At 40.9% G+C, this 12357-nt stretch overlaps 1 protein-coding gene across 1 annotated transcript in view; it reads left to right on the forward strand.

The window, feature by feature from the left end:
* The first annotated feature begins 7627 nt into the window (after window positions 1–7627).
* cyth1a (cytohesin 1a) overlaps window positions 7628–12357 on the forward strand; it is a 38739-nt gene continuing 34009 nt past the window's right edge. Inside the window, exon 1 of the mRNA XM_038701438.1 lies at window positions 7628–7954. Within this exon, the coding sequence (XP_038557366.1) occupies window positions 7873–7954 (82 nt within the window). The 5' untranslated portion in view covers window positions 7628–7872. The remainder of the gene's footprint in view (window positions 7955–12357) is intronic.

Genomic DNA, 12357 nt, shown 5'->3' on the forward strand with positions numbered 1-12357 from the left:
GACTTTACACAACACTTTATACTAAAAGCCAAGGAGTACAAATGTGTTTTTAGGCGAAAAGTAAGAAGGGTGGGTGCCAGTGTAATATGCAGAGGTAAATCATTCCACAATTTGGGGGCAATAGCGGAAAAGGAACGATCACCATTTTTTTCTTAGTTTAAATTTAAGAAGTTAAAGGACATCCAAGCCTTAATGTCCTTGAGACATTCAAATAGTGGAATCAAAGAACTACATGCATTTTTCCTCAGGGTTAAGTATATTTGCAAGTCATCTGCATATAAATGGTATGAAATACCATGTTTTTGAAAATGTTTGAGTGGAAGAAGATATAGAGAAAATAGTAGTGGTCCAAGCACTGAGCCCTGTGGCACTCCACAAAGAAGGGAAGCAGTTGACGATGTAAAATCAAGTTTTACCGAAAAACATCGCTGAGATTAGTAAGATCTGAACCATGTAAAGGAGTCTCTTGAATACCTACACAATTTTCAAGACGAGAGATGAGAATGTCATGATCAATTGTATCCAAAGTAGCAGTAAGGTCTAAAAGCACAAGATTAGCAGAGTCACCACAATCTGTGTTAAGTAAGAGTTCAGCCTGCAACTTTACTGTTTTGGTTCACTCTCACCGCTGTCATAGCAATGTTTTACAACGAAAAAGCCATAAGAAAAACCTGAAAACTACCTGCTCAGCACCAAACAGCATACAGACACAGTTAACAACTAGCTGGGGGGATGAGTGGAGCATTTAGCAGCTAAAATGCAGATATTTCCCTCAGGAGTTGGTGGTGGAAACCAAAAACAGAGCTAAAAGAGTGAATACTGGAAATACGCCAGTGGCTAGAAACATCACTCCAGGTGAATGATAATGTTGCTCTATTGCAGCTGAACTTATTTACTAACAAATTTGCCATATCAACTTCTTTCTGCTGCCAAAAAAAAGTTATTGCAGCTTTAAAGAGCAATGGAGGAGCAGTTTCCTGCCCTTTTTATTTAATGTGGACTTTTTGGGTCAAAGTTTTTCTTATAAGTTTTAATTTTGTTAAAACACAAATCTTAGGTTAATATGTTTAGTAAGACTTGTGGAAAGTTGGTTTGTAGTTAATGTGTTTTTCCAGCTTAAATTCCCTTTAAAAAAAAGACACCATCCCAATGGGATTTTTCTGTTAAGATATATGTATATATATATACTCTATGCAGTAAATTACATAAATCATCAAAATAGTGTTCAGCAAACTTGTTGGTTTAAGACAAGTTAGAGCGTGACATCACATCTGGGAAGGGAGGGGCCAGCATGTGCACCGGTGTCTCTGGATGCGTATCAGCAGCCAGCCAGCATCGATACACACACAATTTAAACGGCAACTAGGGACAAACAAAACGGCAACAAGCTGAAAAGTACCGCCTCAGAGTGAGGTAGCACATTTAGAGAGCCTGTCATCAAGTTGAAACCCCGCGGGTGAGCAAAGAAAGAGACCGGAAAGGAAGGAAGAAGGTATCCGGATTTGCTGCGGGCGCTTGGCGAGAGACATCCCCGGGCAGTGACGCCTCCAGCAGCATCAGGACCACCAGCATGGAGGGGGAGAATTACGGTTTGTTTTCATCCCACTCTTACATTGACTGTTTGGCATTTAGTGGATGCCCCTAACTGCAACGTGAATGTATGCTTTTTTAAATTATTTATTGTAGCATTGGTGTGTACAGTGCTCGTGCTCTGCTGAGCCAAGTGCACAGAAAAAAACAGCCTACTAAACATAAATGTTCTCATTGCTGCCAGTCTGACTGATTGGTGGAACTGTTATAATGAAAGCATGACAGACTGTAGTACTGCGCACGTGTGTAATTTTGTAAAGTCATAAAGGGACTCATTTAAAATTCAATTATTCAATTCAAATGCAGACACAGGAAGAGGAATGCACTGTTGGGTTTTCATAAGCTTCAAAACAGGTGGCCTCTGTAGTATTCACAGCCAAAGGGATAAAAAAAGAGATACGTATGATGAATTATTAAGCATCACACTGCAGCTATGACAGCATGGTGGACACTGAAGACATCCACATACACAGTAGAAAAAAATGCAGTAAAAATAGAAAAGTTCCTGTCCTTGGGAAATAACAAGATCCAGACTGCATGTATTCATACCATGCTGGCATCTAGTCTGAGGCTCCTTAGATGACACAGTTTCTTAAAATGACTACGTACAAAACTGACCTCAAATTCAATGCCCTGACATCATGTATATAGGGTGACCCCCCCCTCCTGATGATGCCAGGCCACGATGAGCAAGCTGATGGCTCAGCTTAAGCTATGATAGAGGCTTCGTCTCAATTATTTAGCAGTTTAGTTTTTCCGAGAGCTTAATGCAGCTCAAAATAGAACCACCAGCAATGGCCTCATTGCAAGATTTGAAATGCTGCTCTGCTAAAAAAAAGGGGGGAGGGCTGGTACCCCACATTGCTTTCTGTGAGTCACGTCTGAGAGATTAAAAAAAGTTATTATCTTATCTGAGTAGTAACAGCTTTGAGCATATTATTTTGCATTCTCATACACATTTTCTTGTGTCTTGATTTTAGCAAAAAGCGGTCCATTGTACAATGTTTGCTAACTTTCTGTCGTTTGATTAGGTTTCTGACATATTAGACATGCACAGGTTCCAGTAGGGATTTCTGGCTCTCTGGACAGCACATACAGCATGTTTGCTCTGGACTCCCAAGAAATACTTTATTTCCCTTGCCGGTACTTCCCGTGTTGCAATTCAGCTGAAGAATCAGTCAACGATTATGTAATTATGTTAAAGTGTGAGGCATTAGAGAAGGGATGCGCTGAAGCTCCCAACACATTCAAATAACACTCTCACTGTCCCTGACACCTCCCTCGTCAAATCAGAGGCTTGTGGATCTGAATGAGTAAGTAAAAGTCATATCATGTCTACTGTCCCTGAGCACCGTGACTGATCAGCATAATTGAAGAGAAGGGGATAGGAGGAACCCATCCGCAGACTCTCAAAGACTTTATTTTATGTTGGTACAGCTGTGCGTTTTCCCTCTATTTTAATATTAATGTAGACCAGACTTATGCAACAAAAAACTGTTGTATCATTGTCTGAGGAAAATCTGTATTTCTTTAGCCTTGCAGTGTCATTATGTTTCTAAAAATGTATTATTAATGTATGCTTGTGCCCTAAACCAGCTACCTTAGGATCCATTGGGTGGTGCTCTGTTTCAAGACTCTCTTCAAAGGCTTTGAGCTGCAGGTTGTCAAAATGTCATTGTTTTATCTTTTTTACTTTTGCCGTCTACCTGCACCTGTCAGTGCAGCTCAGTTTTCCTTTGCATAATGAATTTCGTGCACAGAAAGGAAGCCGTGTGCTGGTTTATAGGCGTGGTGCACTACAGCGGCAGGTACGTGTGGTTGCTGTGGTTATGGGTGTCATCTTTCATTTTAGTTTGACCCCTCCTCCTAAGCCGAGTGACTGACATATATGTAGTTGCTTCTACTTGCCTTGTATTATGTTGTTTTTCTACTGTAGTATAGTGCCATTCTCTACCCATGTGATAAGACAGGTTGACTCCAGCACTAAGCTCCTCTCACGTTCAAAGCACACCCAGAGAAAAACTGTCAAAGCAGCAGCAGAAGCAAAATCTCAGTGGACTCGGTGGAGTCAGACATATCTTATTCCTTCCTTATAAAATTAAAAGATAAAAAGGAGAAGTTGAAATCTGTCAAATCAAAGTCAATGCAAATCTGCACTTAACTGTGTAAGAGTCTAGAAATAAACTTATAATAATTGTCATGGATTAAGCTGATTGGTGAAACCAGATGAAACAACATCACCCTTGTGTTTTCCGTCATTAAATCTACACAACCACAAAGAGATGTAGATAAAGAGGAGCACACAAAGGCAGGATATTAAAGCTTCGAGACAGCTGAAACGAAAAGTGGGCTACGGGGTGCTGCAACTTACTATCAGGAAGATGATATTTAGCGGATTCAGTCTATATTTAGCCTGCCAAGCTTTATTCTAGTGAGTGTTCAGTTGAATTGCACCAGCAGAGGTGCTTGTTCTGCTCCCACCGAGCCAGCTGTTAGTCACTGGAAGTGATGCTATAACATCAGGCTGCTATGTAGGAGTTCCACCAACACGGATCAGCAAGCTCTCTGTAGGTTTTATATGCTACTGGGGAAACTCTTTTCATCTCACAGAAGATTGGTCTGTCTACATCATGTGAAGACAAACATATGACTGATTTTCATCAGGATCTGATAGTAGACCGTCTACAGCTGAAGGGTTTCTGCTTTCATAGATAAACTTCACTTGGGGTGTGCCTGAAGCTTTTCTGGCCTGTTTAGTGAACTAAGAATGAAGGTGCTGTTCCGAGCTATGTCCACCTGGTGGCATGTAAGCATAATGGTTCAAGTAAAGTGTTCATTTGGGTCCAGTTTTAAGGGCAGGACTACATACACAGCACTGTGCAGAGGAAATCACATCTCAGCACATCTCTGTTTCTGTTAAATGAAGATGTTTGCTTCACGACGCACATGCACATTTAATCACTTGCATGTGGCAGCACCAAATGTATTTGCACTGTGAAAATGTATTGATTGCTATTTTTTAGAATGAATGCCCTGCACCTGGAAGTAGAGGTTGCAGGATCAGCTACAGAACAGCAACTACGAACATTTTTAGCTTATACAGGATTAATGCTCTAATAGTAAGACATTACTGTTGATTTGAGTGAGTTTTACAGCAATCATTGCAGTAACATGTTTCCTCTGCAGTATCATTCTTTTGTAATTCCACGAGAAGACTGTTGACTTCTCACAATTATTTAAAGTGAGCATGTACCAAAAAACATTGTTGTATATCTTTAAACATTAAATATGAATGTTTAAACTGATATACTTGTGTGCATGCGTGAGATAAACAAAACAGGGAACATCTAATTAAAAAACTGCTCCACAGCGCTACTAGAGGTAATAATAAATAAATAAATAAATAAAAATACCACAAAAAAACACCATAGGGTACCTTTAAGACAGAGATCACTCATTATCGGACCGTGGTCTGGGTTCTGGACCTAAAGCCAATTTATTATTCAGAATTACTACCTCCGGACGAGGCATTTCTATTTAAACCCGCACAGCTTTTCTACTATTTACTGTACTGGTTTAGTGGCACAGGAAACTCATAGACCAATGGCATGTATTCCAATCGTCTCATGTGATGCTGCTCAGCCAATCAATCTGTGCATTCCGATAAGCATTGCGAGTTGAGTTTGCAAGTGTGATACACACAGGGAGAGAGGAGACAACAGAGAAAAGAGATTTCACGTGGCTTTCAATCAAGAATATACAGATTCTTACATGTACATTCTTCCCACGGGCAGTTAAAAACCAGAATATCTCATATGATCCGAGACTGTCATGATTAAATGTAAAGCCCCACTATGAGACAAAGCACAAATCTTTTAAGCAAATATACCCACTGAAATCCGAATTGAGGGAACAGAAAATAAAGTCTTAGCTGGCAGGACAAGTTAAAGCTCACGTTTTTCACTAAACAAGAGAAAGAAGGGAAGTGGTATATGTAAGAGGGAATGAAAGAAAAGAGGAGATTATACAGCTGTTCAAGATGCTGTTAAGATGTGTTTGAGTATTTATTTTGAAATAGGTTTACACTTCAAGCCACACTTTTTATTAGATTAGAACACTTTATTTTAAGATGCACATTTAACAAAAATTCTGATGTATTTTTTAAATGCAGCCTTTAGTTTACTTAAATTTATTTATTTATTTATTATTAGAATAGGTATTATTTATTATTTGAGCAGTTTGATGTGAAAACTGACTGTTGAAATATATTTTGATTTGACTGTTATTAGTTATTGACTACAAATATTTTGGTACAACTATACGTTACTGAATGATTTGCTTCGGGAAATTTTCTCTACCCCTGCTTTAAGGGCTGTCCAGGCTGTCAGAGACTCCGATTGGTACTCTAAGTCTCTGTGTGTTGCACTTTGCTTGACCTTATGAGGCAATAATTCGCATAATGAATTGAAATTTACTTTAGTTATTGCTGTGGCTAATTTGCCCTTATGACTTTCATTAGGGCACTTAACTCTTCATTGTAATACATTAACATTTTTCCATTTACTGCAATGATGATGTCTTTTTGTGACCTTGCTAGCAACAAGGACAAGGTTCTAGGCTGACACGTCTATCTATCTGTCTACCTATCTATCTATACATCCACCCACCCACCTGTTTATACTCTGCAGGTGCTCAGTGAGTTGCTGACAACACGCTCTCATTCGGGGAGATAACTTGGAGCCGAGCGGAGGGTGTGGAATATGCATACTAAAAAAGAGAAGAGAAACATTTGTGCTGACTTCACTGTGTGCAGTGCTGCAGTTCCTCCTATGACAGGGCTGCTCCTCTGGGTGATGTGCAGCTGCAGCATTTTTAAAGTGGCTAGGACTGGCATTGCAGTTCATGCAGGGGTCACACTGAGGCACCCAGCCCTCTGGCAATGAACTGGGCAATGACTGTTAGGTCGGAGGTGATGTCGCTGTGTAGAAACGCAGCATGTGTCAGATCTACCTCGTTGCTTGCCTCCCTGCCGTGATTGACGGAGGGGGGGCAGAGTTGAAAAATGCGTTAATATAAATACTGAGGAACACTTTGTGTGATTGACAGGCAGGCTAATTCAGAGCGGCAGGTGGAGTAACATCGGTTCAAGTGGAGGTAAACATTTCCGCTTTGCTCCACAAGAGGAAGTGAAAATCCAGAATGAAATCAATTGCCGTTGATTACGAGTGCATCTGTGGCAGAACCAAACCAGTTAATTTTGTTGTGTCTGTGTGTGTGTAAGAGCCCCATGTGTGTTATGTGGCTCCGGGGCCTCAAAATGTAATTGTGTCAAGGTGAATAACCTCAGTAGGTGTGAAAATAATCTAAACAAAAACATAACAAATGGCTCACAGTGTTTTGCCCGGGAGCACATCATTTCTTCTACCCCGTTGCCAAGCAACAATGAAGTCTTGATTTTATGTACAAGGCTTTTGATGCCAAAAACGATAAGTGACTAGAAGCTAAAAGCAACAGTGGGTAGACGAAACTCAAACGCCACGCAAAACAAAGTGACGTGCTGCCGATAGGTCGCCATGATTCTACTGCACAGCAAAACTTTCTCCTTAATTGTCTTTAATTGATTTTGCCTGTGATGTAGTTTTGTTTCTATAGCTTCATCAGACAAACCTGCCGCAAAAGTAACAGAAAACCAGACATCTGTCCCCCAGATACATTAATATAGGCTTTAAAATACAACTTGACTTTTCCATTTGTGTTTGCAGTGAGTTAGGTCTAAGAATATCTGCTTGAATTAGCATGTAAAGTAGCAAGAGAGTGCAAGTGGGAGAGGAAGAGAGAGAGAATGAGAGAGAGGGAGAGAGAGACAGAGAAAGAGAGAGAGCAGAGGAGGATAGAGGGAGGCTGAGACACCAGCACAAAAGGGGAACAGGGAGAAAGCAGAAGTGATTTCAGCGTCCTGGCAAGTTGCACATTCTAATCGAAGGGGAAGAGAAAGTAGGCGAGTGTGAGAGATTGGCCGGGTAGCGGAGGATTCATACCACTGGGGGATTAGGTGAAGCAGTGTGACACAGAGCAGGACCTCACAGTTGGAGTCTCTCCATGGACTGAACGACTCAGAGTGACTCTCACCGGCCACAGTGGGGAGCCGGGCCCTCCTGCAACTTCCCTTCTCGTCCACCTCAATCTGAATCGTTAGCAAGGAGCTGCTCTGGACAGTCACACAGCCGCTAGCTGAGAGACACATCTTCACTCACAGATACAATAATATTGCACACTGAAGCAATGGGGACAGTGAGTGAGCTTTGCGTGTCCAGCCTTCAGACGTTCTTGTGTCCAGCTGTGAAGCCAACACAAGAAGCTCCAGGTAAAGTAAAGTCGAATCTGCGGGCCTTATCATGCGTAGCCTACTGTGTTGCTGTGGGGCTTTTTTGTTGTTGGTTGTGTTGTTGGCATGTGTTGTGGCATGATTTCAGTGCTGTACCAGTGAACTCATTTTCATGGCCATTAGTTTTAAATTACTTTCTCATGAGTTTTAAAAGCGTGTAAGATGACCTGTTGATTGACAGTGTGTGTGTGTGTGTGACCACTGGCACAAACACACGGCTCCACCAGAGATGGTAGCAGTTGGAAAGAAGTAGAGGGAGCTTCTTGTGGCTAAGGAGGCCGCTCTAATTTAGCACAACTTAAACCTCTACGCGTGCATACACACACACACACACACACACACATACACATACACACCGAGAGCGAGCAAGCTAATGTTATTACTTACTGAGCTGATCTAATCTCCAGCAGGTCTTGCACACGTCCACTGCCAAACTAATTTGAACTGGCTCATGATGACTTCACATTCCTGTTTGCACACATATAGCAACGCTGAAACCTCAGGTGGAAACACAGCCACACAGAGTGACATACTCATCTTTGTCTAAAGGCAAATATTTCTGCTCCCGCTCTGCTTTGCCGTGCATGAAAATGTCTCTTCTTGTCCTCATTACAAGTCGCGGTGTCCTTCGATAACTGCCCGGGCAGTGTTGTGTTTACTGGACCTGGATAAACAACACTCTGTGCTTCCCAGTTTAATTACAGATGGAGGAGCAGGCAGAAGTGGAGCTGGCTAAGAAGTTGGCCTCTTTAGGAGTTTTTTTTTTTAAAATACTCATCACCATCTGTCACTTTGTTCCCAGATTTGTCCCTTCACACTGTAGGAATAACAAGATCTGAATTGTGATGGAGCTCGTGTTTGTGTAGTCTGTTGCAACCACAGTATGTTACAGTGCAGGACGGTGTGCAGGTTGGGGACCGTTTAAAACACTGTTGACATGACTAAAGCGGCTCAGCTGGGTTGTGGTGAATCAGCTGACTGAGGAAGCGGTGCTGTCTCAGTGATTTCAAAACACCTGAATCAGCACCACGGACCTGTGTGAAAAGGGGGCACCAGTGTGGGATATTTAAGGGGGAAGTCATTTGGATTGTTCTCGTATCAAGAATGTGGTGACAGCAGAGTTTCACAGTTTGTCAAGCAAACAAAAATGACTTAATGAAATATTAGGTAGAAGTAAAAGAAAAGGTTCTCGTTATATGAATGTGTGATTTGAATATTTAGAGTCCAGTCCAATTTATGTGCTGAAAGCAGCATATTGCCAAAGGCTTAATTTCAGCTGACACCCACCTGCAAGTGTCAGTTTTTTGCTTAATCTGTAATAAAAACTTTAAGCAGCCATGATTTTCGGGCACCTTGTGGTGGGAAGAGATTGGGGCGGTTCTGTATGTTGGTGTTTCTGTTTTTAATTGTGAATCATGCGAGTGACTCATGTGTGACTCATCTAATGGTTGTCCAGCAAGTTCCCTTGTATCAGCAGCACTATTAAATCACCCCTCAAATATAGCCAAATGCTGTTTGACACGAGCTATTGAAAAAGTGAGTGCACACACTAGTGAGAACGTGGCTCCTTCGGTGGCTGACCTCATGTAATGACGTCTCATCCCCAAAGTCTTCAGGCATCACCCTCCTCTGTTACTCTCCCTTCGCAGATAAACGAATTAAGCACATTTGCAGAGTTATGTCATTGGTCTTTCTGACTGCAAACATTACTGTGAGTGTAACATTCACAGTCACTGTGAGTGTGACTGCACATGTCCAGTTAATCTTCACAGGACACAGCCTGGGAGGGATAGCGGGAAATGTATGTGATAGTGATTTAACTGATTAATATGAACACGGTTACGAGGGACATCTGCGCAGGTGTACCCGGGGCTTTATCTTTGTTTTTTTTTCTGACATGGGAATTGCTTGTGTGGGCTCCAGGGGCAGCTGAGGGCAAAGTGATCTCTCTGGGAGCACAAACAAGCTAGTCAGCAAGTGTTCGAGAACATTTGCCAAATCCGCTTGCTGTAAAGAGGGTGTGGTGCAGTAGTGACAGTGTGATATGATGCCAACATGATTACAGTAGTGGCTCCCAAGTTTTGTGGCATGTAACCCTTTAACGCTAATGTTCTGTTTGGGGTCTGGGAGATCCTAGGCCACTTTGGCAGCTCAAAAAACTGACTTAATATTTTTTATCTGATTGATACTTAATTAATTGTCCTAATTTTTGTGAACATTTTTCATAAACATGATTTTCAAGTGGTACCTTGTTTCAGAAGTCTATAAAGAATAACACAGTACCTCTGTTTGGGTTTTCAGCTATAAAATACGATTATATAGAAGGGATTTCCATACGCTCTTTATCTGTGATTTATGCTGAAAACTTTTTATGCAGAAATACTTAAGTTGTACTTTCTGTTCCTGGAGTTTCATAGCAGTTTGTTCTCAAGAACTAACAGACAGTTTGACCTCTCTATGTTCTATCTGGCCCCAAACATAAGTACCATCTCTATGTATCATTATTTACTGTACATTTCTTTGTCTGTGAATGAATTTCTGGCAAACAAAGAATACCATAATAAAAGAATAATATATATATATTTGACCATGTGAAGCATACATACATACATACATATATTATAGTGTTTGTCTTCTGCCCTCACTTGCTATGCAGTGAGACTCAACACGCTTTCAGTAAAGGTTGAAGTCAACAGATAACCTTTGAGGTTTTTACTGGAAGCAATTGTGAAACTGTGACAACAGTATTGGACAACAACGGTTGTCATTGCAAAGCAGAAAACGATGAAATTCCACAAACAAGAGTCATGCTGTGTCTCAATGCGCGCACTTCCATACTTAGATTTTCTGTTTTGAGGGCATAAGTGTGTTCACACTGTGTTGTAAAAATGAATTAACACAGTAAAAAGGAAACCGGAGTAACACAATTATAGAAAAACTGTGAAATCCGTTAAATAAAGTATAGCTAGTTGAAAGCTCACAGGAGTAAAGAAGTAAACATAAGAAGAGTAAAATACATAACAGTTATCCAAACATTAATTCAACTGTTACTGTTACTTTAGCAACATTAGCATCAGACAGCTAGTATAGTGGCTAGCTAGTTTAGCAGTTAGCTGATCATAAAAAAACAAAAACAAATTTCTACTAAATCACAAATTAACAGTCACGAAACACCGGTAGTACAGAGTACCTGCAGATGATGCTCAAACAAGGGCATTTGAGAAGTAGATAAAAGACCCTTCTCTAAATTAGCCTGGTCACAAATCTGACAACAGATTGTTCAACTGACACCAACTGCTGATGGGAGAAAGTAAGTAAGTAAACTTTATTTATATAGCACCCTTCACAGACAAGAGGGGTCACAAAGTGCTTCACAGTAAAAAATATAATAAAATAAAACAAATAACAACAACACTTAAAATACAAAACCTATATGGCTAGTTAAAAGCTTGTCTGAAAAGATGTGTCTTAAGGTGTTTTCTAAAAGTTTACACAGAATCCAAGGCTCTCAAGGCTAAAGGGAGAGAGTTCCAGAGCCTTGGAGCCACCACACAGAAAGCACGAGTACCTCTTGTTTTATAATGTGTTTTGGGGACAGTTAAAAGGTCTTGGCCAGAAGACCCCAGAGAGCGACCAGAAATGTGCGCATGCAACAGATCCTGGATGAAAGAGGGAGCTTGACCATGCAAGGCTCTGTAAGGCTCTCCTGTTGGTTTTAGACAAAAGCCTTGCAGGTGCATTCTGTACAACTTGCAGTTGGTCCATGGAGGATTTGTTTAGACAAGTGTACAGTACTTTGCAATAATTCAGACGAGAAGAAATAAAAGCATGAACAAGCATCTCCATCTCTTCTTTAGAAACCATAGATCTAATCTTAGCAATGTTCCTGATATTGCAAAAACAGGAACGAACCACAGATTTAACATGACTGTTAATACACATAGATTTGTCAAAAATGACCTCCAAATTTCTCACAACATTACCATCAGAGGATGATAGAGCCCCAATGGCCTGCCTGATCTTAGGGGTAATTTTGTCTGGGGTAAAAATCACCACCTCAGTTTTTTCTGTATTTAGTTGCAAAAGGTTGTCTGCCATCCATTTGTTAATGGAGGCTAAGCAATTGTGCAACACGGACAGTTTGTCTAGCCTATGAGGACTAAAAGATAAATATAATTGGATGTCATCAGCCTAACAATGATAAGATATTTCTTCAAAGCTACCAATAATCTTTCCAAGAGGAAGCATATACAGACTGAACAGCAGGGGGCCGAGCACAGAACCTTGGGGCACACCACAGGACAAAGGAGCAGAGTCTGACATATATGTTCCTATGGACACAGAGAAACTCCTGTCAGAAAGATAGGAGGAAAATCAGTTCA

Source organism: Micropterus salmoides, unplaced genomic scaffold, assembly GCF_014851395.1.
Source record: "Micropterus salmoides isolate LMB-PRFRI ecotype aquatic unplaced genomic scaffold, ASM1485139v1 Ms_hic_scaffold_10, whole genome shotgun sequence".
Classification (NCBI taxonomy): domain Eukaryota; kingdom Metazoa; phylum Chordata; class Actinopteri; order Centrarchiformes; family Centrarchidae; genus Micropterus; species Micropterus salmoides.